This window comes from Aquarana catesbeiana, linkage group LG10, assembly GCF_042186555.1.
Source record: "Aquarana catesbeiana isolate 2022-GZ linkage group LG10, ASM4218655v1, whole genome shotgun sequence".
Lineage (NCBI taxonomy): Eukaryota > Metazoa > Chordata > Amphibia > Anura > Ranidae > Aquarana > Aquarana catesbeiana.
The window spans coordinates 86,267,088-86,288,869 of record NC_133333.1 but is presented as its reverse complement, the minus strand read 5'-3'; the positions used below and the strand labels follow the sequence as shown (position 1 = coordinate 86,288,869).

Sequence of the window (21,782 nt, the reverse complement as noted above, 5' to 3'; positions counted from 1 at the left end):
CTCAAAAATACTCAAACCTAATGAACCCAGATTAGGGAGTTTAAACTTCACAGTAAGACCAAACACAGGTCATTTACTTTCTCAATAAATATTAATTGTTACTACTTAATATATAGGATGTCTGTTATGAATGAACCAAATCTAGAAAAAGAATACGCGGTATAAGATTTAGGGGTTTCTACCCATCTGATTAGGTTTACGCTTTGGATTGCTTTCTACTCTTTCCATTTCCTTCTTCTTTCTATTCTTGACAACTGAAGAATAATTGACAATTTTTTTAAAGCAATTTGTGTTGGGGGTGGGTGGGGGCTGTTTTCATGGAAGGCCCATTTTTAAAAATGAAATTAAAAACAAAAAAAAATGCACAAAATATATTTTTAAAGTTTTTATTTCTTACTAGCATGTTTCCCATTCTCAGACATAATTCACAACTATGATTTCATCACTTTTATAAAATTCCTAGGATTTCTAGTTGAGCATTTAAATACTGTTGACCAGTTCTGTGTTTATTCATTTGGGTGGGTTTCACGCATCAGTTACTCTCCAGAGAAAAAAAAAAATTGGAGGGCTCTTAAATTGAAACAGTCTGTTTAATTAGAGTTTGTACATTTATTACTGCCTTTTTGTTTCTATGCAAGAGTATGGACTTCAAGTTTATAAAGCCCAGCTTCCATATGCCAAAAAAAAAAAATAAAATAAAAATATATATATATATGGGTTATGAAATCCCTCTAATAAAAACAATTAATGAAGTGAATTTTGAATAAATGGCAATTAGTCCCATTTCACTGCATTACTTATGTCCATACATTCAGTTTGCTTTTAGTTGGCACACAGGCTGTGGTTTGACTGGCGTTCCTCTGAAGGATGGCACTTGTTTTAAAGAATGACACACTTCCTTTTGGAGGATTTCTTCTTCTTTCCATTGTTGATCTTCTCTTTGTGTTTGCGGATTTCACGGACAAGGGTGTAGAACGCATCTTCAACTCCCTTTGTGTCAAGATGATTCCAGAGGATACAGAGAGGGATGGAGAAAAGCCAGTTAGTTGTAAAATGAACTGGAATTTCCCCCCAGATAATGTTTTTTTGCTACAAAAACAGGATAAGAAAGCCATTCTGCTTACATGATCCCTTCCCCTTTTATATAAACAGTTGTATTTACTGCCATTGAACAATGGGATTAATCATTTTTGGCTGCCTTTGACATTTTGTGATCTGCTGTGTCACACAAAGTTTAAAAGGATTTTCACTTATGTACTTCTGGGGAAAAAAAAAAAATTCAACAGCGCAGTTTCCCCAACTCTGTCCCCAAATCCCACCAATAGTAAGCAACCTCACATATACTCAGGTGCAATAATTAGTGTCCCATCCACTAATAACCTGAAATGTAGTTTGCCTTATCTGTCATTTTATTATTAGCAGAAGGAAGAGGTACTTCCCCCCCACCCCAAACACAATCCTGAGCGCTCGCATACTACTAGTCACTAGCCTCATTCCCTGTGCAACAGGATCTGGGGGCCTGGTGTTTGGCCATTTAAAAAACTGCAGCATTGTGGGAGGGCAGAAGGAACATTTATTTACGCCCCATACCCAGAGTTTAATATCTCTAAAAACACTGATCTAGGAAGACAGCAGGCAAAAGCAGTAACGATATGTTATTACTTCTGCTCTCTATATCGCTGGATTGGCTGAGTGTTTTTAAAGCGGTTGTATACCCGCAGAATTTTTTATTTTTAAAAACCTGTAAGGCAGATAATGAGCTAGTATGTACCGCATACTAGCTCATTATGAAATAATTACCTTAGAACGAGGCGTCGGTAGCTGATCCCAGTCCACGCCAAGGGAGCAGACATTTCCCCACAGCGTGACCTTTTATCTGTAGGTAAAAATACAAAAACAAAGGGTATACAACCACTTTCAGAATTTAGGGAAGGTGCAACCCCTTGGTCTTCACTGCTGTATCCAGAAAAATCACCAGAACCAGTTGGATCCTGATCTCTACTGCAAGAGTGCAGACAATAGGTCCTATGCAACTGGTAAATTTAATGCAATGATATGTAATTGACGCTGATGCCCTCTTCTCTAACGTTTTTTCAATGCTTTTCCAGTCATATGTAATTTTTTCCTCTTTTCATTCCCTCTGTGCATTTTGTTTTTGTTACATCTCATCACAATTTGAAGAAACTCCAGAATTCTAAATTATCCAGTCATTATAAATAGGGATAAATTGCTATAAAATGTGCACTTTTTAACTACATCAGTTTTAAAACTAATATTGTCCAAACTAGAACAATACTTCCCTCATTGTGTCTTTACATCGGATACAAATATTTTTTTGCTAGACAATATTACCCTAAATATATACAATATATATATTTTTTTCAATGTATTTATTTCTTTTTAATTCAATTTTACTTTGGTATCATATATAAATGGCAAAATTGCTGCAGAACCAATACAGAAATCAACAGCTAAAATGTAAAACCTGCTCTGGTCCATGAATACAATTTTTAACTGAAGGCAACTGCTTATAATGCTCAGGTTGAATATCACAATTTTGTGATGTGCATTTAAAAAAAGTTTAAGGTCTTACAGCAGTCCTAAAGTGTTAACAAAGGCAGCCTTTCAACATTTTCACTCCTGAGGAACCCTAGAAATAAAATTTCAGGTCTTTGGAAACCCTGCCTGAAAATGATTTGAACAGTACTGTACATGGGCATGATCAATAAGTTGTACAGTGTTTTAAATAACCAGGAACATGGTGTACCTATATAAAACCAGAAAAAACAAAAGCCAAAGCTGCGCTAGAAAAAATATGGGAGTATCGAAAAATGAGCATTAAAATAAAGTTGCCAGCACCTAGTCTAGTATCAAACTCCAAAGCCATAAATAAAAACACAAAAGATGCAGCGCTAAAATAAAATGTGAAATAAAAACAAAAAAACAAACAAAAAAAAACCAACAACTTACATTGAAAACAGGATGAGACCAAAGAAAACTAAGGCAGAGTCTCATTAAGATACCAGCATAGATCAATGGTAAATTATCATGTGAAAAATAATCATGTGAACAATATTGGACAAGCAAAACATATGTGGAAAAATGCTTTACAAGTGAGGTATATAAAAGGAAAAAAGTCCCATTAAATTTCCAGTCCATGAATCAGCAAGGAAATGACACCCATCCGTGAAAATGCAGGAAAAGAAGATTTTAAAGACTATCCTCCATGTGATTTCACATCCCTGGTGAGTAAAGTAGTCTGCTTACCAGATGGCGATGACTGCTATTACAGCAGTCTCGGCCAGCACAGGGAAATCTGTCTCCCTAAAACCCAAGGCACAGTACCGGAACAGAAACTATGAGCAGGTAATTCTCGGAAACAAACGAGAAACTGAGGTCCCTCTCTGTCCAGCGATGTCCATGAGTGTCTCAACCGTCCGAGATTCTCCCTCCTGATTGGCTGAGACAGGCTGTGTCTCAGCCAATCAGGAGGGAGAATCTCGGACGGTTGAGACACTCGTGGACATCGCTGGACAGAGAGGGACCTCAGTTTCTCGTTTGATGTTTCCGAGAATTACCTGCTCATAGTTTCTGTTCCGGTACTGTGCCTTGGGTTTTGGGGAGACAGATTTCCCTGTGCTGCAGTCATCGCCATCTGGTAAGCAGACTACTTTACTCACCAGGGGTGTGAAGTCACATGGAGGATAGTCTTTAAAATCTTCTTTTCCTGCATTTTCACGGATGGGTGTCATTTCCTTGCGATTTAGGGACTGGAAATTTAAATGGGACTTTTTTCCTTTATATACCTCACTTGTAAAACATTTTTCCACATCTGTTTTGCTTGTCCAATATTGTTCACAAGATTATTTTTCACATGACAATTTACCATTGATTTATGCTGGTATCTTAATGAGACTCTGCCTTAGTTTTCTTTGGTCTCATCCTGTTTTCAATTTAAGTTTTTTTTTATTTCACATGTTATTTTAGCGCTGCATCTTTTGTGTTTTTATTTTTATATATCAAACCAGGTCTTGTCATGTGGCCCTCGCACGCAGTTTTGGCCTTAAAATGCTAGGACAGTACAAAAACCAATCAAATGATCCCTTTTTGGAAAGTAGACGGTCAAGGTATGAGATGGCTGGAATTTTGTCAGTTTTTTGGAAAATGAAGAAATTAAATAAAATGTGTTATTCTTTTCATAAAGTTGTCATTTTAAGAATTTATTTCTCACACAGCGTAGGCATACTTACAATTACACTCCAAAACACATTCTGCTATGCCTCCTGCATATGGGGATACCACATGGGTGAGACTTTTTCACAGCTTAAATGCATAGAGGGGTCCAAAATCCAAGGAGCACCTTCAGACTTTCTAGGGGCATAAATTAAACTACCTTACTACCGATCATATTTTTTGGGACCCTGGAGCACCAGGACAAGAGAAATACCCACAAAATTACTCAATTTTGCAGAGTAAACACCAAAAGTATTTAAGAGGTATGGCGAGTTTTTTGAAGACTTCAGTTTTTTTTTTTTGCCATGCCACAAGTCTTTGGAAAATGCAGAAAGAAATTGAAAATATATAATTTTTTTTTCTTTTTAACACAAAGTTGTAGAGCATCTAATTTCCCCATCTATGAGGCCCTTAAGTACAAGGACAATGAAAGCAATTGGGCACACTGGCTCTGTTGACACTGGTGCCTGTATGCCTCTGCCTCTGGGTGTTATGCTTGTGGCTGTTAAGAGTCTTGCAGTTCTGCAACAACTGGAGGTCAACAGCTTGCATATTCCTGTTATAGACCAATACAAAGTGGCACATAATTGTGAAGCGGAAGGAAAATGATAAACGGCTTTCAAACATTTTTACAAATAAATATGTGAATTGTAGCATGCATTTGTATTCAGCCCCCCGAGTCAATACTTTTTAGAACTGCCTTTCGCTGCAATTACACCTGCAAGTCTTTTTAAGTATGTCTCTACCAGCTTAGTACATCTAGAGTGAAATTTTTGCACATTCTTCTTTGCAAAATAGCTCAAGCTCTGTCAGATTGGATATAGAGCGTCTGAACAGCAACTTTCAAGTCTTGCCACAGATTCTCACTTGGATATAGGTCTGGACTTTGACTGGGCCATTCTAACACATGAATATACTTTGATCTAAACCAGTCCATTGTAGCTCTGGCTGTATGTTTATGGTGGTTGTCCTGCTGAAGGTGAACCTCCGCCACCCCAGTCTCAAGTCTTTTGCAGACTCTAACAAGTTTTCTTCTAAGATTGCTCTTTATTTGGCCCCATCCATCTTCCCATCAACTCTGACCAGCTTCCCTATCCCTGATGAAGAAAAGCATCCCCACAACATGTTGCCACCACCATGTTTCACGGTGGGGATGGTGTGTTCAGGGTTATGTGCAGTGTTAGTTTTCTGCCACACATAGCGTTTTGGTTTTAGGCTAAAAAAATTTAATTTTGGTCTAATCTGAGCAGAGCACCTTCTTCCACGTTTGCTGTGTCCCTCCACATGGCTTCTTGCAAACTGCAAAAGGGACTTCTTATGGTTTTCTTTCAACAATGGCTTTCTTCTTGCCACTCTCTCATAAAGGCCAGATTTGTGGATTGCACAACTAATAGTTGTCCTGTGGACAGATTCTTCCACCTGAGCTGCGGATCTCTGCAGCTACTCCAGAGTTACCATGGCTGCTTCTCTGATTAATGCTCTTCTTGCCCGGCCTGTCAGTTTAGGTGGACGGCCATGTCTTGGTATGTTTGCAGTTGTGCCATACTCTTTCCATTTTCGATGATGGATTGAATAGTGCTCCATGAGATATTCAAAGCTTGGGATAGATTTTTATAACCTAACCCTACTTTAAACTTCTCCACAACTTTATCCTTGACCTGTATGGTGTGTTCCTTGGCTTTCATGTTGCTGTTTTTTCACTAAGGTTCTCTAACAAATCTATGAGGGCTTCACAGAACATCTGTATTTATACTGAACTTAAATTACACACAGGTGGACTCCATTTACTAATTAGGTGACTTTTTAAAGGCAATTGGTTCCACTAAATTTTAGTTAGGGGTACCAGAGTAAAGGGGGTTGAACACAAATGCATGCCACACTTTTCAGATATTTGTAAAAAAAAATGCATGCTACAATTCACATATTTATTTGTAAAAATGTTTGAAAGCCATTTATCATTTTCCTTCCACTTCACAATTATGTGCTAAGGGTCGACCGAAAAAAACGATATCAGTCGACCCCTATTATGTGCCACTTTGTGCTGGTCTATCACATAAAATCCCAATAAAATACATTTACGTTTTTGGTTGTAACATGACAAAATGTGGAAAATTGTGAATACTTTTTCAGGGCACTGTAAGTGGCTGTACAGCTGCTCAATCATTTTAGAGGACTCAGAAGGCACCCTTCCACTGCTGTTTCTGGGTTCTACTGTCCCATTGGGAGCCTAGGACTGTTGCAAGCGGTCAGGAACATCTGGTTCTTTCCCCTACTCTGTGATAAGTGAAACCAGAAGGGATGAGGATTTAGTCACTTAGTTTTGTTTAACTAGCCGCTACCGGCCAGAGAGACAGCCGATCTGTTTGATCAGGAATAAGGGGTGTAAATCAACCCCTGATCTCTCAATAAAGGGTACCTGTTGCTGACCAAGCCATCATAGGGAATGTTGCTCATCCCTTGTGATAGGAAAATTATTGACTCGCGCATCTAAACAAATTACAATATATGTGACTGAATATTTTTAAAGCAAAAGTGCAAAAAACCATATGTGCATACAATAAACCCAATTATGGGTACGAGGTTTAAATGATCCAACCTCCCCCTAGGCAGGTATAATAGACCATATAAATATGGAACATTAGTGCAAAAAGTAAACGTGGAAAACTGCAATGTATATTAAATAAGAAATGTAATAAAAGTCCACACACATAAACACCAAAGGGTGATGTTCCAATCCAAAATTTATCCAATAATATGTGAAATCCTAGGTATATGGGTCCGCCACCATGAATAAAGAGCCTGGCCGCTTACCAGAACCCCATGACCCCCCGTTACAGAGGGTCTAAATGGGCTTTGAAATCCTGCTGTTAAACCACCAAGGTAGGAACTGTGCTAGGACATCAAGAGCTTAGATGCAGATAGATGGATCCACAAGGAAAGGAGGCTCATCTCTCAGCGAAGTATTATCATCATAAAGGGAAAAACAAAAGGCTCCGATAGTGTAAAACCAAATGATATTTATTAAAATATAGTAAAAACTCACATGTAGTTAAGAAAAAACCTCTGAAGAAAGACAGTCTGCGGCACCGGCCGGATGTTCGCCCTGGGCTGAGCGGTGTCATCGCGTCACCTCCCTCTGTCGTTGCTACTCCAGCTGGACGGGCTATCTGCTATCATTTGGTTTTACACTATCGGAGCCTTTTGTTTTTCCCTTTATGATGATAATACTTCGCTGAGAGATGAGCCTCCTTTCCTTGTGGATCCATCTATCTGCATCTAAGCTCTTGATGTCCTAGCACAGTTCCTACCTTGGCGGTTTAACAGCAGGATTTCAAAGCCCATTTAGACCCTCTGTAAAGGGGGGTCATGGGGTTCTGGTAAGCGGCCAGGCTCTTTATTCATGGTGGCGGACCCATATACCTAGGATTTCACATATTATTGGATAAATTTTGGATTGGAACATCACCCTTTGGTGTTTATGTGTGTGGACTTTTATTACATTTCTTATTTAATATACATTGCAGTTTTCCACAATTACTTTTTGCACTAATGTTCCATATTTATATGGTCTATTATACCTGCCTAGGGGGAGGTTGGATCATTTAAACCTCGTACCCATAATTGGGTTTATTGTATGCACATATGGTTTTTTGCACTTTTGCTTTAAAAATATTCAGTCACATATATTGTAATTTGTTTAGATGCGCGAGTCAATAATTTTCCTATTTACGTTTGTGTGTTTGTGTCACATATAGGACTTTGCAGCACATATTATTATCATCATTTTTTTTGATGCGCAGTTTTTTTCCCAATTTTTCATCCCTTGTGATAGCAATAAAGTTGAAGAGAAAAAGAAAAATTTTAAAGTGAAAAAGTAAATTTAAAGAGTAACCCCACTTTTGTTAAGGAAAAACAAAAAAACAAAAAAACAAAAAAAAAACACAACATTTCCCTCTGGGTGATCTATACACATTGCAAAGATTTTAACAAACTTTGTTGCAGATTTCTACCTTTTGTTATTCTGTTACCTGTGTTCATGTGCAAAGTGAATCTAATGGGGAGTATTTTTAGAATTGTCAATCAGCTTCTGCACCTGCAGAGCTCGAATTAGGAAATTGACAAGGTTTGAATCCCTTTAGACGTGGTTTCCCTTAGGGAGTACATCACCAAAAATGACATTTTTGTTGCAGGGGATGTCAAAAAACCAACTTGTATCTTAGTACAGACTTCTGGGAAAAATCAGTAAAGACAAATCACACAAACAGGAAATTTCATTTTTCAGGGGGCGTTTTGTATACCATCTGTGTATAGAAAGCCTCCAGGTAGCCATATTGCATTGCTTTTTACTGAAAATGACAGCGCTGCTAATTGAAAAACAGGTTACCCCTTAACTGTATTTCCAGGACAGCTACCCATGAGAGAGGCTTCTCCCACCTAACAAGAAAAACATGATCCAGAACAGTTAAAAAGCCACACATACAGGCCCTCAGTATTAGAAAATGACTGAAGGGTTAAAACCGGGCGGAAACTATTGCTGTCCTGGAAGATTCCTGGAAATACAGTTTACAGGTAATAACAGTTTTCCCAATTCATCTTCCAGGACAGCTACCAGATAGGATAAACTAGAATTACCTGCTTAGGGCAGGACGCCTGCTTTCAGAACCTTCCTACTGAAGGTTTAATCTGCTTTGGACAGAGGTTCCAGCTAAGAATGGGCTTGGGTATGTTCTGGATCCCACCAGGAAGCCGACAAATGAAGGTTTTTGGAATCCTTTGGGCACAGTACCTAAATCCCAGGATGGAACGCTTGACATGGAACCTTTTTCTTCCTAGTGACCAAGATCAAAAATAGTTTAAGGAAACCTCAGCCTGCCGTATTTCAAGGAAATCAGATAAAGCTGATACATGTACCTTAAAAGTGACTGTAAGGGTTAGTTTAAAAAAAAAAAAAAAAAAAAAAAAAAAAAAAAAAAACACCAACAACATATATCATACTTCCCTCCACTGTGAAGCTAGTTTTGCACAGAGTGGCCCGAACCTAGTCTTCTGGGGTCCCTCGGCGACTTCTCCCCACATCAGATAACCCTCTGGGAGAAGTGCTCTCCTGGGGATTTACCTAGCAGGCGTGCTCACGAGTTCAGCATTCGGCGTCCATAGAGGCCGAATGCAGGACTCGCCCCCCCCCCGCATCATTGGATTTGATTGACAGCAGCGGGAGCCAATGGCTGCACTCCTATCAATCTATCCAATCAAGAGCAGAGAAGCCCGGGCAGATAGACAGCACATCCCCATGGGTTAATTTCTAGGGCTCAGGTAAGTAAAACGGGGGGTGGTTACTGCCAGGTGTTTTACTTGTGCATAATAGGATGCATTAAGGTGAAAAAACACATAGGTTTACAACCTCTTTAAGGGTACTGGCTGCCAAATTAAGATCTGCCCCGTCTTGCTGAAATTCCAGAACTGGTTTGATTTTTGGCTTTTCTCCATGCTGAGAATTTCTTCCAAACTTTCCCATAAATTGAATTGGTAGAATTTGTCCTACTATCCAAAATAGTGTTAAATTACTCTATGAGACAGACCTTTACTTTCTAAGAGTTCTCTTTCAGAAGCCATGCAGAAAGGGCTAACATCTCCACTGCAGGATGATACACCCCCGCCTGGTGGAGGAGATCTGATCTTTGAGGAAGCTGCCAAGGTTGTTCCAGGCTTAGTTTGCATAGAGTTGAAAACCAAGGTCTCCTTGGCCAAAAAAGTGCAACAAGAATGACTGGCTTTGGAGTTCCGTATTTTCCGAATCACTCGAGGGATAAGGTGAATTGGTGAGGCATACAGAAACTTCCTCCTCCGTTGATGAATCAGCGCATCTGTCCCCAGGCTGAGTTCATCCTTTTGTAAGGAAAAGTATCTTGGTACCGCTTCTTGCTCCTGGAGGCTAAAAGATTGATTTCCAGAAATCCCCATTTTTGCACAAATTTGTGTGAAGGTTTCCTAGTTCAGACACCACTCCGTTTGTCTCAAATGAAAGGGACTGTCTGCTTAGCAATTCAGATCCCCCTTGAGGTGAACTGCCGTAAGAGATATCATTTGTCTCTGCCCAGAGTAAAATCTCTTCTACTAGAAACATTAGACTGCTTGCCTTGTACCCCACTGCTGTCCGATGTAGGCTACTGCCGTACTGTTGTCGGTGAAGATATGAACATACTTCCCCTTGACCAACAACGCGGCCAGCTGTACGAAGGGGGCTGCCAGCCAGGTGCGCCGTCGGGTGCGAGACCCGGGCGAGCGGGCCAGGGCCACCAAAATTAAATTCTTTGCCAGAATATATTGACTCCATTCTGAATTTTTTCTATTGGACAAATTAGTTTACTTCCTTCAGGTTTAGGATCATTCTGAAGCTTCCTGAGGGTTTCTTCCTCAGGAAAACATAATAGAACCCTTGTTGAGTTTTTCGACCGGTACATACGGAATTACATTTTGATCCAGCATCTCCTGAAGCAGACACAATAAATGCATTCGCTTTGCCCTGTTCTCTTGGAAGTAGAGTATTGAAGAGTCTGAGGAGGCTTCCCCACTAACTATATCGGATTATGTCTAGAACAGATTCTGAGTTGCATCATTCTACTGTGGAAGGAATGCTCTTAATCTTCCTCCCACTCTGAGTCATAGGGATTGAGGCTTCCACTTTGACTGAGAAGGGTTGAACAAGAATCCTTCCCTTTTTTTTCCTCTTTTAAACAAAGGTACAGCCCTTTCTCTTTCCACCTGACCTCTAAAGTGACCTGGACGACGGTTCCTGGTTGGGTGGGGAACAAAAAATGTTTTTCCCTGGCTGTTTCTTGGGGGGTGGAAACCTTCCTATATGCTGACCTTTCCAGTACTGAGGTCAATTCAGGCCCGAACAGGAGGTTCCCTTCTAACGGTTACCCACATAACTTGGTTTTGGATGCTTGCTCGCCATGCCAAGTCTTCAGCCAGTTAGTGCTTCTAGCTGAATTTAAAAGAGCGTTAATAAGCTTGATGGTTTCTGGCAAAGCATCTGCCATAAAAGCCACGGCTTTGTTTAGGACAGGCAGGGATTTTAGGATCTGGTCTGAAGAGGTACCATTAGGCAGGTTTGCCTTCAGCTGGTCTAGCCATACATCAAGAATGCGGGCAATGCAGATCTAAAGTTGGCTGCGCTGGCTTCCCATGCTCGTTTTAGGCAACCTTCTGCTTTGCGATCCATGGGGTCCTTTACAGTGCCACCATCAAAATGACAGGTCTGTCTTTCTAGAGACTTTTGCTAAAGAAGCATCTAGTCTGTTACACTTCTTCCAAATATCTGAGCCTTCCTCTTTAACCACTTCCAAACAGGCCTATTCTGGCACTCCTCCCCGACATGTAAAACTCAATTTTATTGGTAGAAAATTACTCAGAATCAGTAAACATTATATATTTTTTTTAGCAGAGACCCCAAGTAATAAAATGGCGGTCGTTGCCACTTTTTTTTAATGTCACACGGTATTTGCGCAACAATTTTTCAAACACTTTTTTTATTTTGGTAAAAAAAAAAAAAAAACTTTCATGAATTAAGAAATAACAAAACAGTAAAGTTAGCCAAATTTTTTTGTATAAATGTGAAAGATGTTACGCCGAGTAGATACCCAACATGTCATGCTTTAAAAAATGTGCACACTTGTGGAATGGCGCCAAACTTCAGTACTTAAAAATCTCCATAGGCGAAGCTTTAAATTTGACAGGTTACCAGTTTAGAGTTAGAGTTAGAGGAGGTCTAGTGCTAGAATTGTTGCTCTCGCTGTAACGTACACAGCGATACTTCACGTGTCATTTGAACGCTGTTTACATATGCGTGTGTTCGCTTCTGTGCGCAAGCACATGGGGGCGCTTTACATTTTTAACACTTTTTTTTAACTTTCAATTTTTTTTATTTGTACACTCTTTGAATTTCTTTTTTTTGATCACTTTTATTCCTATTACAAGTAACGTAAACATCCCTTGTAATAGGAATGGTGCGTGACAGGTCCACTTTATGGAGAGATGTGGGGTCTATGAGACCCCACATCTCTCCCACCAGCCTGGAAAGATTTGGATAAAAAAAAAAAAAAAAAAAGTGAACGGTCTTTCTTTCCAGCTGAGTTCTCTGCTTTGTTTATATCCGCAGGCCGGGCATGATGTCATAGTTGCATAGTAGGTGAGGTTGAAAAAAGACACAAGTCCAACCTATGTGTGATTATATGTTAGTATTACATTGTATATCCCTGTATGTTGCGGTCATTCAGGTGCTTATCTAATAGCTTCTTGAAACTATCAATGACCCCTGCTGAGACCACCGCCTGTGGAAGGGAATTCCACATCCTTGCCGCTTACAGTAAAGAACCCTCTACGTAGTTTAAGGTTAAACCTCTTTTCTTCTAATTTTAATGAGTGGCCACGAGTCTTGTTAAACTCTCTTCTGCAAAAAAGTTTTATTTCTATTGTGGGGTCACCAGTACGGTATTTGTATATTGAAATCATATCCCCTCTCAAGCGTCTCTTCTCCAGAGAAAATAAGTTCAGTGCTCGCAACCTTTCCTCATAACTAATATCCTCCCGACCATTTATTAGCGAGAATGCTTCAGCAGTCCCACTATTGTTATTCGTTTTTATTTAATTATTATTATTATTCTGTACGTTTTTTTGGCTCTGCGTAACTTCTGCATACTTTCAGCTATTAAAACCATTCAACTTTTAAAATGTTCAGCTCTTTCAGCTAATGATGGGACTTCAACTTTTTTTCTACCATTTATACTTTTTTAAAATATTAAGCTTAAAGTGGAGTTCCACCCACTTTTACAACTCTTCAGCATCCCTCACTAAACTGTGCACTGTAAACGAATTGGATATTTTAATTTTTTTTCTCAGCACCTACTGTATATCTGCTGTATTCATATTTCACTTCCTCCTCCCTAGCCGTGGCCCATCGCATCATTTCCTGTTTGCAATGCCTTCTGGGAAGGGGCAACAACTTCCTCTGACACTGCCGTTGCTATGGAAACCTGACCTGAAACCTATTACACTGCTTGTGCTGCACTGAGCATGTGCGAGATCTGCCAGGATGAGATCCAGGAAGAAATACAGTCTGGCTTCAGATGCCCACACTTAAGATGGCCATGGCCTGCTGTAAGTTTATAAAATAACAAACTACTGCTATAAACTAACAAAACAGACCTTAGTTTACAAACTAACTTTACTAGAATACATTAAGCTTGTGTATTATAGGGGTATTTTTATTTAAAAAGTACAATTTCGGCCGGAACACCACTTTAACACTTTTTTTTAACATTGAAGTGAATAAGAGCATGCTTCATAATCTTCCGCTCCCAAAAGTTTCAGCTCCTTCATACTTTCACCTACAGACGCCAAACAAACTTTAAAATGTTCACAAAATATTCAGCTATCTGGCTATATCTTTTCAGTTTGATATCTTTTACAGTTTTTGTGAAAAAGCTGTTTAAGTTTAGTGATCATTTCAGGAAATTTTATCGATTAAACAGAGTGTGCATTGGGCTGCTTAGAGTGGATGATGTCATAGCAAGAGCACAGAGCCTTAAAAAAAAAAAAAATCTTAGTTCCTTCTCTATAAATTGCTCTCGCGCCCACTTGTCATACACAATTTATACATCAAAACGTAGGTATTTTTGTCTAGTTTCAGCCAATGTGCTCCGTTTTATGATATGCCGTTTACTTTTGTCTGGTTGAGCTTCCAAATGACAAGAGTTCTACACTTTCTTCCATTGACTGTCATAAAATTCTTCACATTTCCCAGCGAAACGCATAGCCAACTTTTTTAAATCTCTGAAATGCCCACATTTTTAAGTTTATCAACATAAATTTTATACCGATATGTTCACAAAGGCCGTACGTCCCTAACGGTGAAGTCGCTGTTTCGATAGCATGTACTGTTATGGATGTATTGGCTTTATAAGGCTTGTTTGAAGGGTTCTCTCACACTTTCTCTCACTCATTAGCTGTGGAGATTAATGATTAAAAAAGCTTTTCAAAAAACCTTTAAATATTCCACATCTTTCATACATTAGTGGTGTTGTTAAACTTTTTAAATGAAATTCATGTTTATTTTAAAACCATTCCTACTTTTCCAACTATTCTCACTTTTTCTTACGGATTTAAGCTATTCATCCAGTTAGCTTTAGCAATTTAGCTATTCAGCAGTCCCACTAATTTTCTCCAGGAAATGCATTTTCTAGTTAGCTTTGTTGCCCTTCTTTGTACTCACTCCATTTCCAGTACATCCTTCCTGAGGACTAATGCCCAGAACTGGACAGCATACTCTAGGTGTGGCCGGACCAGAGAGTCTTGTAGAGCGGGAGAATCATCGTTTTATCTCTGGAGTTGATCCCCTTTTTAATGCATGCCAATATTCTGTTTGCTTTGTTAGCAGCAGCTTGGCATTGCATGCCACTGCTGAGCCTATCATCTACTAGGACCCCCAGGTCCTTTTCCATCCTAGATTCCCCCAGAGATTCTCCCCCCAGTGTATAGATTGCATTCATATTTTTGCCACCCAAATGCATTATTTTACATTTTTCTACATTGAACCTCATTTGCTATGTAGTTGCCCACCCTGTTAATTTGTTCAGATCTTTTTGCAAGGTTTCCACATCCTGTGGAGAAGTTATTGCCCTGCTTAGCTTAATATCGTCTGCAAATACAGAGATTGAACTGTTTACCCCATCCTCCAGGTCGTTTATGAACAAATTAAATAGGATTGGTCTCAGCACAGAACCCTGGGGGACCCCACTACCCACCCCTGACCATTCTGAGTACTCCCCATTTATCACCACCCTCTGAACTCGCCCTTGTAGCCAGTGTTCAATCCATGTACTCACCCTGTGGTCCATGCCAACGGACCTTATTTTGTACAGTAAACGCTTATGGGGAACTGTGTCAAATGCTTTTGCAAAATCCAGATACACCACGTCTACAGGCCTTCCTTTATCTAGCTGGCAACTTGCCTCCTCATAGAAGATTAGTAGATTGGTTGGGCAAGAAGGATTCTTCATGAATCCATGCTGATTACTGCTAATGATACCGTTCATTACTAAAATCTTGTATATAGCCCCTTATCGTCCCCTCCAAGAGTTTACATACTATTGATGTTAACCGGTCTAATTCCCAGGGATGTATTTTGGGCCCTTTTTAAATATTGGTGCTACATTGGCTTTTCTCCAATCAGCTGGTACCATTCCAGTCAGTAGACGGTCTGTAAAAATTAGGAACAATGGTCTGGCAATTACTTGACTGAGTTCCCCAAGTACCCTCGGGTGCAAGCCTCCGGGTCCCGGTGATTTATTAATGTTAAGTTTCTCAAGTCTAATTTTAATTCTATCCTCTGTTAACCATGGAGTTGCTTCCTATGATGTGTCCTGAGGATAAACGCTGCAGTTTTGGTTACTGAAGCCCCCCGATTCCCTCGTGAAGACTGAGGAGAAGAATAAATTCAATACCTTTGCCATTTCCCCATCCTTTGTAACCAGATGTCCTTCCTCATTCTTTATGGGAACAATATGGTCTGTCCTTCCTTTTTTACTGTTTACATACTTAAAGAATTTATTGTGATTTTTTTTTGCTCTCCTCTGCTATGTGTCTTTCATGTTCTATCTTAGCCGTCCTTATTGCACCCTTACATTTCTTGTTGCATTCTTTATAAAGTCTGAATGCTGATGATGATCCCTCAACCTTGTATTTTTGAAGGCCTTCTCCTTTGCTTTTATATGCATTTTTACATTGGAGTTAAGCCATTCAGGACTTTTGTTTGCTCTTTTAAATGTATTACCCAATGGGATGCATTGGCCAATGCCCTTATTTAATATGCTCTTAAAGCAAACCCATCTCTCCTCCGTGTTCTTTGTTCCTAAGATTTTATCCCAATTTATGCCTTCTAGCAAGGTTCGTAGTTTAGGGAAGTTGGCTCTTTTGAAATGCAGTGTCTTTGTGTTCCCTTTATGTTTCCTATTTGTGTGATTTATACTGAAGCCAAATGACCTGTGATCGCCGTTACCTAAATTGCCCCGTATTTCCACATCCGTGATCAGGTCTGTATTGTTGGTAATCAGTAGATCCAGTAATGCTTTATTTCACAACGTTGCGCCCAGGCCTCCGAAGGTCATAGAGATGACTGGGAACCATCTGGTCACCAGAAATCTCTACGATCCACGTCCGGCAGCGGCAGATTCTCTCTGGCTCGCCGATCGCACGGGCAAGCCCGGAGGGCGGCGGAAAGAGGGGGGGGGATATGTCTCCTCCCGTCGCCTGTAAGAATGATCTGTCGCTGAACTGTCGCTATGATTGTTCTTACGGTGCACAGAATCACAAGCTGTAAAAGATGATATCTGAATGATGCCTGCAGGCATCTTTCAGATAGCCCCACTCAAATTCAAAGACGTCCTTGGGCTGGAAGTGGTTAAAGGGGAGCCTTCTATACCTGTGATTTGGAAGGAAGGCCGCCTTCTTCGGCTCCTGCCATTCTCAAAGAATCGTATCTTTGAGAGTGTTATGTACAACTAGAAAATGCATTCCCTGGGGAAAATGCGTGGGAATGCTGAATAGCTGAATTGCTAAAACTGCCCCCATCATACTGCCCTCAAAATTGCCACCATCATATTGCCACCATCAAAACGGCCCCTATCAAATTCCTCTAATATAAATCAGTACATGGTGCGTCTGTCCCCTCCCCTGGGCTCTGTATTTAGAGCTGAGATGCTCCAGCCACCTCCCCCCTGTGTATAACAGAAGCTTTGGTAATCACGGCAACAAAAGCAACACAGTACACTGTTTAAGCGATAAAATTTCCTGAAATTACCTCTAAACAAACAGCTTTTTCACAAAAACTGTAAAAGATATCAAACTGAAAAGATATAGCCAGATAGCTTAATATTTTGTGAACATTTTAAAGTTTGTTTGGCGTCTGTAGGTGAAAGTATGAAGGAGCTGAAACTTTTGGGAGCGGAAGAAGATTTTAAGGATCTGAAGCATGCTCCCATTGACTTCAATGTTAAAAAAAAAGTGTTAAAAAGCTTAATATTTTAAGAAATATAAATAGAAAAAAAAAGTTGAAAACGTCCCATCATCAGCTGAAAGAGACGAACATTTTAAATAGTTGAATGGTTTTAATAGCTAAAAGTATGCAGAAGTTACGCAGAGCCAAAAAATGTACGGAATAAAATGAAATAAAAACTAGAAAATGCATTTCCTGGGGAAAATGCGTGGGAATGCTGAATTGCTAAAACAGCCCCCAGCAAAACTGCCCCTATCATACTGCCATCAAAACTGCCCCATCAGAATCGCCCCATCAAAACTGCCCCATCAGAATCGCCCCATCAAAACTGCTCCATCAGAATCGCCCCATCAAAACTGCTCCATCAGAATCGCCCCATCAAAATTGTCCCCATCAAAACTGCCCCATCAGAATTGCCCCATCATATTGCCCCATCATATTGCCACCATCAGAATTGCCCCATCAAAACTACCCCATCATATTGCCACCATCAGAATTGCCACCATCATATTGCCACCATCAAAACTGCCCCATCATATTGCCACCATCAAAACTGCCCCATCATATTGCCACCATCAAAACTGCCCCATCATATTGCCACCATCAAAACTGCCCCATCATATTGCCACCATCAAAACTGCCCCATCATATTGCCACCATCAAAACTGCCCCATCATATTGCCACCATCAAAACTGCCCCATCATATTGCCACCATCAAAACTGCCCCCATCAGAATTGTCCCATCAAAACTGCCCCATCATATTGCCACCATCAAAACTGCCCCATCATATTGCCACCATCAAAACTGCCCCATATTCCTCTATTATAAATCAGTACATGGTGTGTCTGACCCCTCCCCCGGGCTCTGTAATCAGAGCTGAGATGCTCCAGCCACCTCCCCCCTGTGTATAACAGAAGCTTTGGTAACCATGGCAACAAAAGCAACACAGTACACTGTTTAATGGCTAAAATTTCCTGAAATGATCACTAAACAAACAGCTTTTTCACAAAAACTGTAAAATATATCAATCTGAAAAGATATAGCCAGATGGCTGAATATTTTGTGAACATTTTAAAGTTTGTTTGGCGTCTGTAGGTGAAAGTATGAAGGAGCTGAAACTTTTGGGAGCGGAAGAAGATTTTAAGGATCTGAAGCATGCTCCCATTGACTTCAATGTTAAAAAAAAAGTGTTAAAAAGCTTAATATTTTAAAAAGTATAAATAGAAAAAAAGTTGAAAAAGTCCCATCATTAGCTGAAAGACGAACATTTTAATAGTTGAATGGTTTTAATAGCTAAAAGTATGCAGAAGTTACGCAGAGCCAAAAAACGTACGGAATAAAATTAAATAAAAACTAGAAAATGCATTTCCTGGGGAAAATGCGTGGGAATGCTGAATAGCTGAATTGCTAAAACGGCCCCCAGCAAAACTGCCCCTATCATACTGCCATCAAAACTGCCCCATCAGAATTGCCCCATCAAAACTGCCCCATCATATTGCCACCGTCAGAATTGCCCCATCATATTGCCACCATCAGAATTGCCCCATCATATTGCCACCATCAAAACTGCCCCATCATATTGCCACCATCAAAACTGCCCCATCATATTGCCACCATCAAAACTGCCCCATCATATTGCCACCATCAAAACTGCCCCCATTATATTGCCATCAAAATTGTCCCCATCAAAATTGTCCCCATCAAAATTGTCCCCATCAAAATTGTCCCCATCAAAACTGCCCCATCATATTGCCACCATCAAAACTGCCCCCATTATATTGCCATCAGAACTGCCCCCATCATATAGCCACCATCAAAACTGAGACGAACATTTTAATAGTTGAATGGTTTTAATAGCTAAAAGTATGCAGAAGTTACGCAGAGCCAAAAAACGTACGGAATAAAATTAAATAAAAACTAGAAAATGCATTTCCTGGGGAAAATGCGTGGGAATGCTGAATAGCTGAATTGCTAAAACGGCCCCCAGCAAAACTGCCCCTATCATACTGCCATCAAAACTGCCCCATCAGAATTGCCCCATCAAAACTGCCCCATCATATTGCCACCATCAGAATTGCCCCATCATATTGCCACCATCAAAACTGCCCCATCATATTGCCACCATCAAAACTGTCCCCATCATATTGCCATCAAAATTGTCCCCATCAAAACTGTCCCCATCAAAATTGCCACCATCAAAACTGCCCCCATTATATTGCCATCAGAACTGCCCCCTCATATAGCCACCATCAAAACTGCCCCCTCATATAGCCACCATCAAAACTGCCCCCTCATATAGCCACCATCAAAACTGCCCACTCATATAGCCACCATCAAAACTGCCCCCTCATATAGCCACCATCAAAACTGCCCCCTCATATAGCCACCATCAAAACTGCCCCATCATATAGCCACCATCAAAACTGCCCCATCATATAGCCACCATCAAAACTGCCCCATCATATAGCCACCATCAAAACTGCCCCATCATATAGCCACCATCAAAACTGCCCCATCATATAGCCACCATCAAAACTGCCCCATCATATTGCCACCATCAAAACTGCCCCATCGTATTGCCACCATCAAAACTGCCCCATCGTATAGCCACCATCAAAACTGCCCCATCGTATAGCCACCATCAAAACTGCCCCATCGTATAGCCACCATCAAAACTGCCCCATCGTATAGCCACCATCAAAACTGCCCCATCGTATAGCCACCATCAAAACTGCCCCATCGTATAGCCACCATCAAAACTGCCCCATCGTATAGCCACCATCAAAACTGCCCCATCGTATAGCCACCATCAAAACTGCCCCATCAGAATTGCCCCATCAGAATTGCCCCATCAGAATTGCCCCATCAAAACTGCCCCATCAAAACTGCCCCATCAAAACTGCCCCATCAAAACTGCCCCATCAAAACTGCCCCATCATATTCCTCTATTATAAATCAGTACATGGTGTGTCTGTCCCCTCCCCCGGGCTCTGTAGCTGAGATGCTCCAGCCACCTCCCCCCTGTGTATAACAGAAGCTTTGATAACCATGGCAACAAAAGCAACACAGTACACTGTTTAATGGCTAAAATTTCCTGAAATGACCACTAAACAAACAGCTTTTTCACAAATACTGTAAAATATATCAATCTGAAAAGATATAGCCAGATAGCTGAATATTTTGTGAACATTTTAAGGTTTGTTTGGCGTCTGTAGGTGAAAGTATGAAGGAGCTGAAACTTTTGGGAGCGGAAGAAGATTTTAAGGATCTGAAGCATGCTCCCATTGACTTCAATGTTAAAAAAAAAAAAAAAAAGTGTTAAAAAGCTTAATATTTTAAAAAGTATAAATAGTAGGAAAAAAAGTTGAAAAAGTCCCATCATCAGCTGAAAGACGAACATTTTAAAAGTTGAATGGTTTTAATAGCTGAAAGTATGCAGAAGTTACGGAGAGCCAAAAAACGTACGGAATAAAATTAAATGAATAAAAATAAATAAGGTCGAACAAAAGCAGTCCCACTAATAAATAAAATCGAACAACAATAGTGGGACTGCTAGAGCGTTCCCACTAATAAAAGTGCAGACCTGTTTCTTCTGAAGCCCAGCATAAAGCTGATCGTGAAGTGTGAGCACCTTTACTTTTTCCCTGAATCACGAGGTGTCATTAACAGCATTTATTCGCTCTTCAGTCTCTTCTGTTGGGAACAGGGATGTCTGCAACTTAATTCCCTTCTCATAAATCTCCCCCTCTTTGGAATCTGAGTCATTCCCTGAACACTCTTCCAAAACCTCGGAAGAGCTCTGGCGGTGCTAGGAGCAGCTGAGGATACACCTGTTCTGGAAGTACTCGGAACTGCGCCACCTTGACCCGACACACATCCATCAGGGTTCTAAAAGAATCAAATGTAAGTCCCAATTCCTGTTTCAAACTTTGCACAAACACTTTAAGCATGCTGCCCAACTCCTTTTTTAATGAGTTTATCCAAGCAATCCTTGCATAAGGTTTTGTTCCAAGAACTGGACATTTCTTGTTTTATATGTAGCGCAGCATTTCTTGGAAGATCCGCCATTGGATGTCTGCTCTTTTTTCTTCTCCTCCCGGGGGTTTGCCTGAAATAAGCACAGACCCCCAGTCAGAACTAAGTAACTGTAAACTATAGAAAGCTACAGCACCCAGTGCAAAGGAAAAAATAGAACATTTAAAGCCCGCAGTCCATGCCCCTGCATGAGAGGAGAACCATGCCCTCAGCCAGTGCCCCCTTCACCAGCCAAAATATACAGAAATAGTAAGTAGTGACAAGAGGACCCACCTCTTTCCTCTTACCTTGGTGCATGCCTCCCGTGTCTCTTCAGAAGCTGCTGACCAACAGGGTCGCTCCCTTTCGGGCCTTAATATAAGGAGGTAGATGGGCTCCACCTGTGTACGTTCTCCGGTCCCCTGTAGCTGCGTGGATCTGAATGCACTTTTCCTATATTCACAGTTCCCCATAGGGGA

At 40.5% G+C, this 21,782-nt stretch overlaps 1 protein-coding gene across 2 annotated transcripts in view; it reads right to left on the bottom strand.

The window, feature by feature from the left end:
* Nucleotides 1–372: 372 nt before the first annotated feature.
* LOC141110762 (GTPase KRas-like) overlaps nucleotides 373–21,782 on the bottom strand; it is a 79,712-nt gene continuing 58,302 nt past the window's right edge. The window contains exons 5-6 of one of the 2 annotated variants that reach the window (XM_073602355.1): nucleotides 1,801–1,876; nucleotides 373–990 (exon numbers count right to left, since the gene is read on the bottom strand). In XM_073602355.1, the coding sequence (XP_073458456.1) occupies nucleotides 1,802–1,876 (75 nt within the window). In that variant the 3' untranslated portion in view covers nucleotides 373–990; nucleotide 1,801. The remainder of the gene's footprint in view (nucleotides 991–1,800; nucleotides 1,877–21,782) is intronic. The other variant, XM_073602354.1, reaches the window with a different exon arrangement.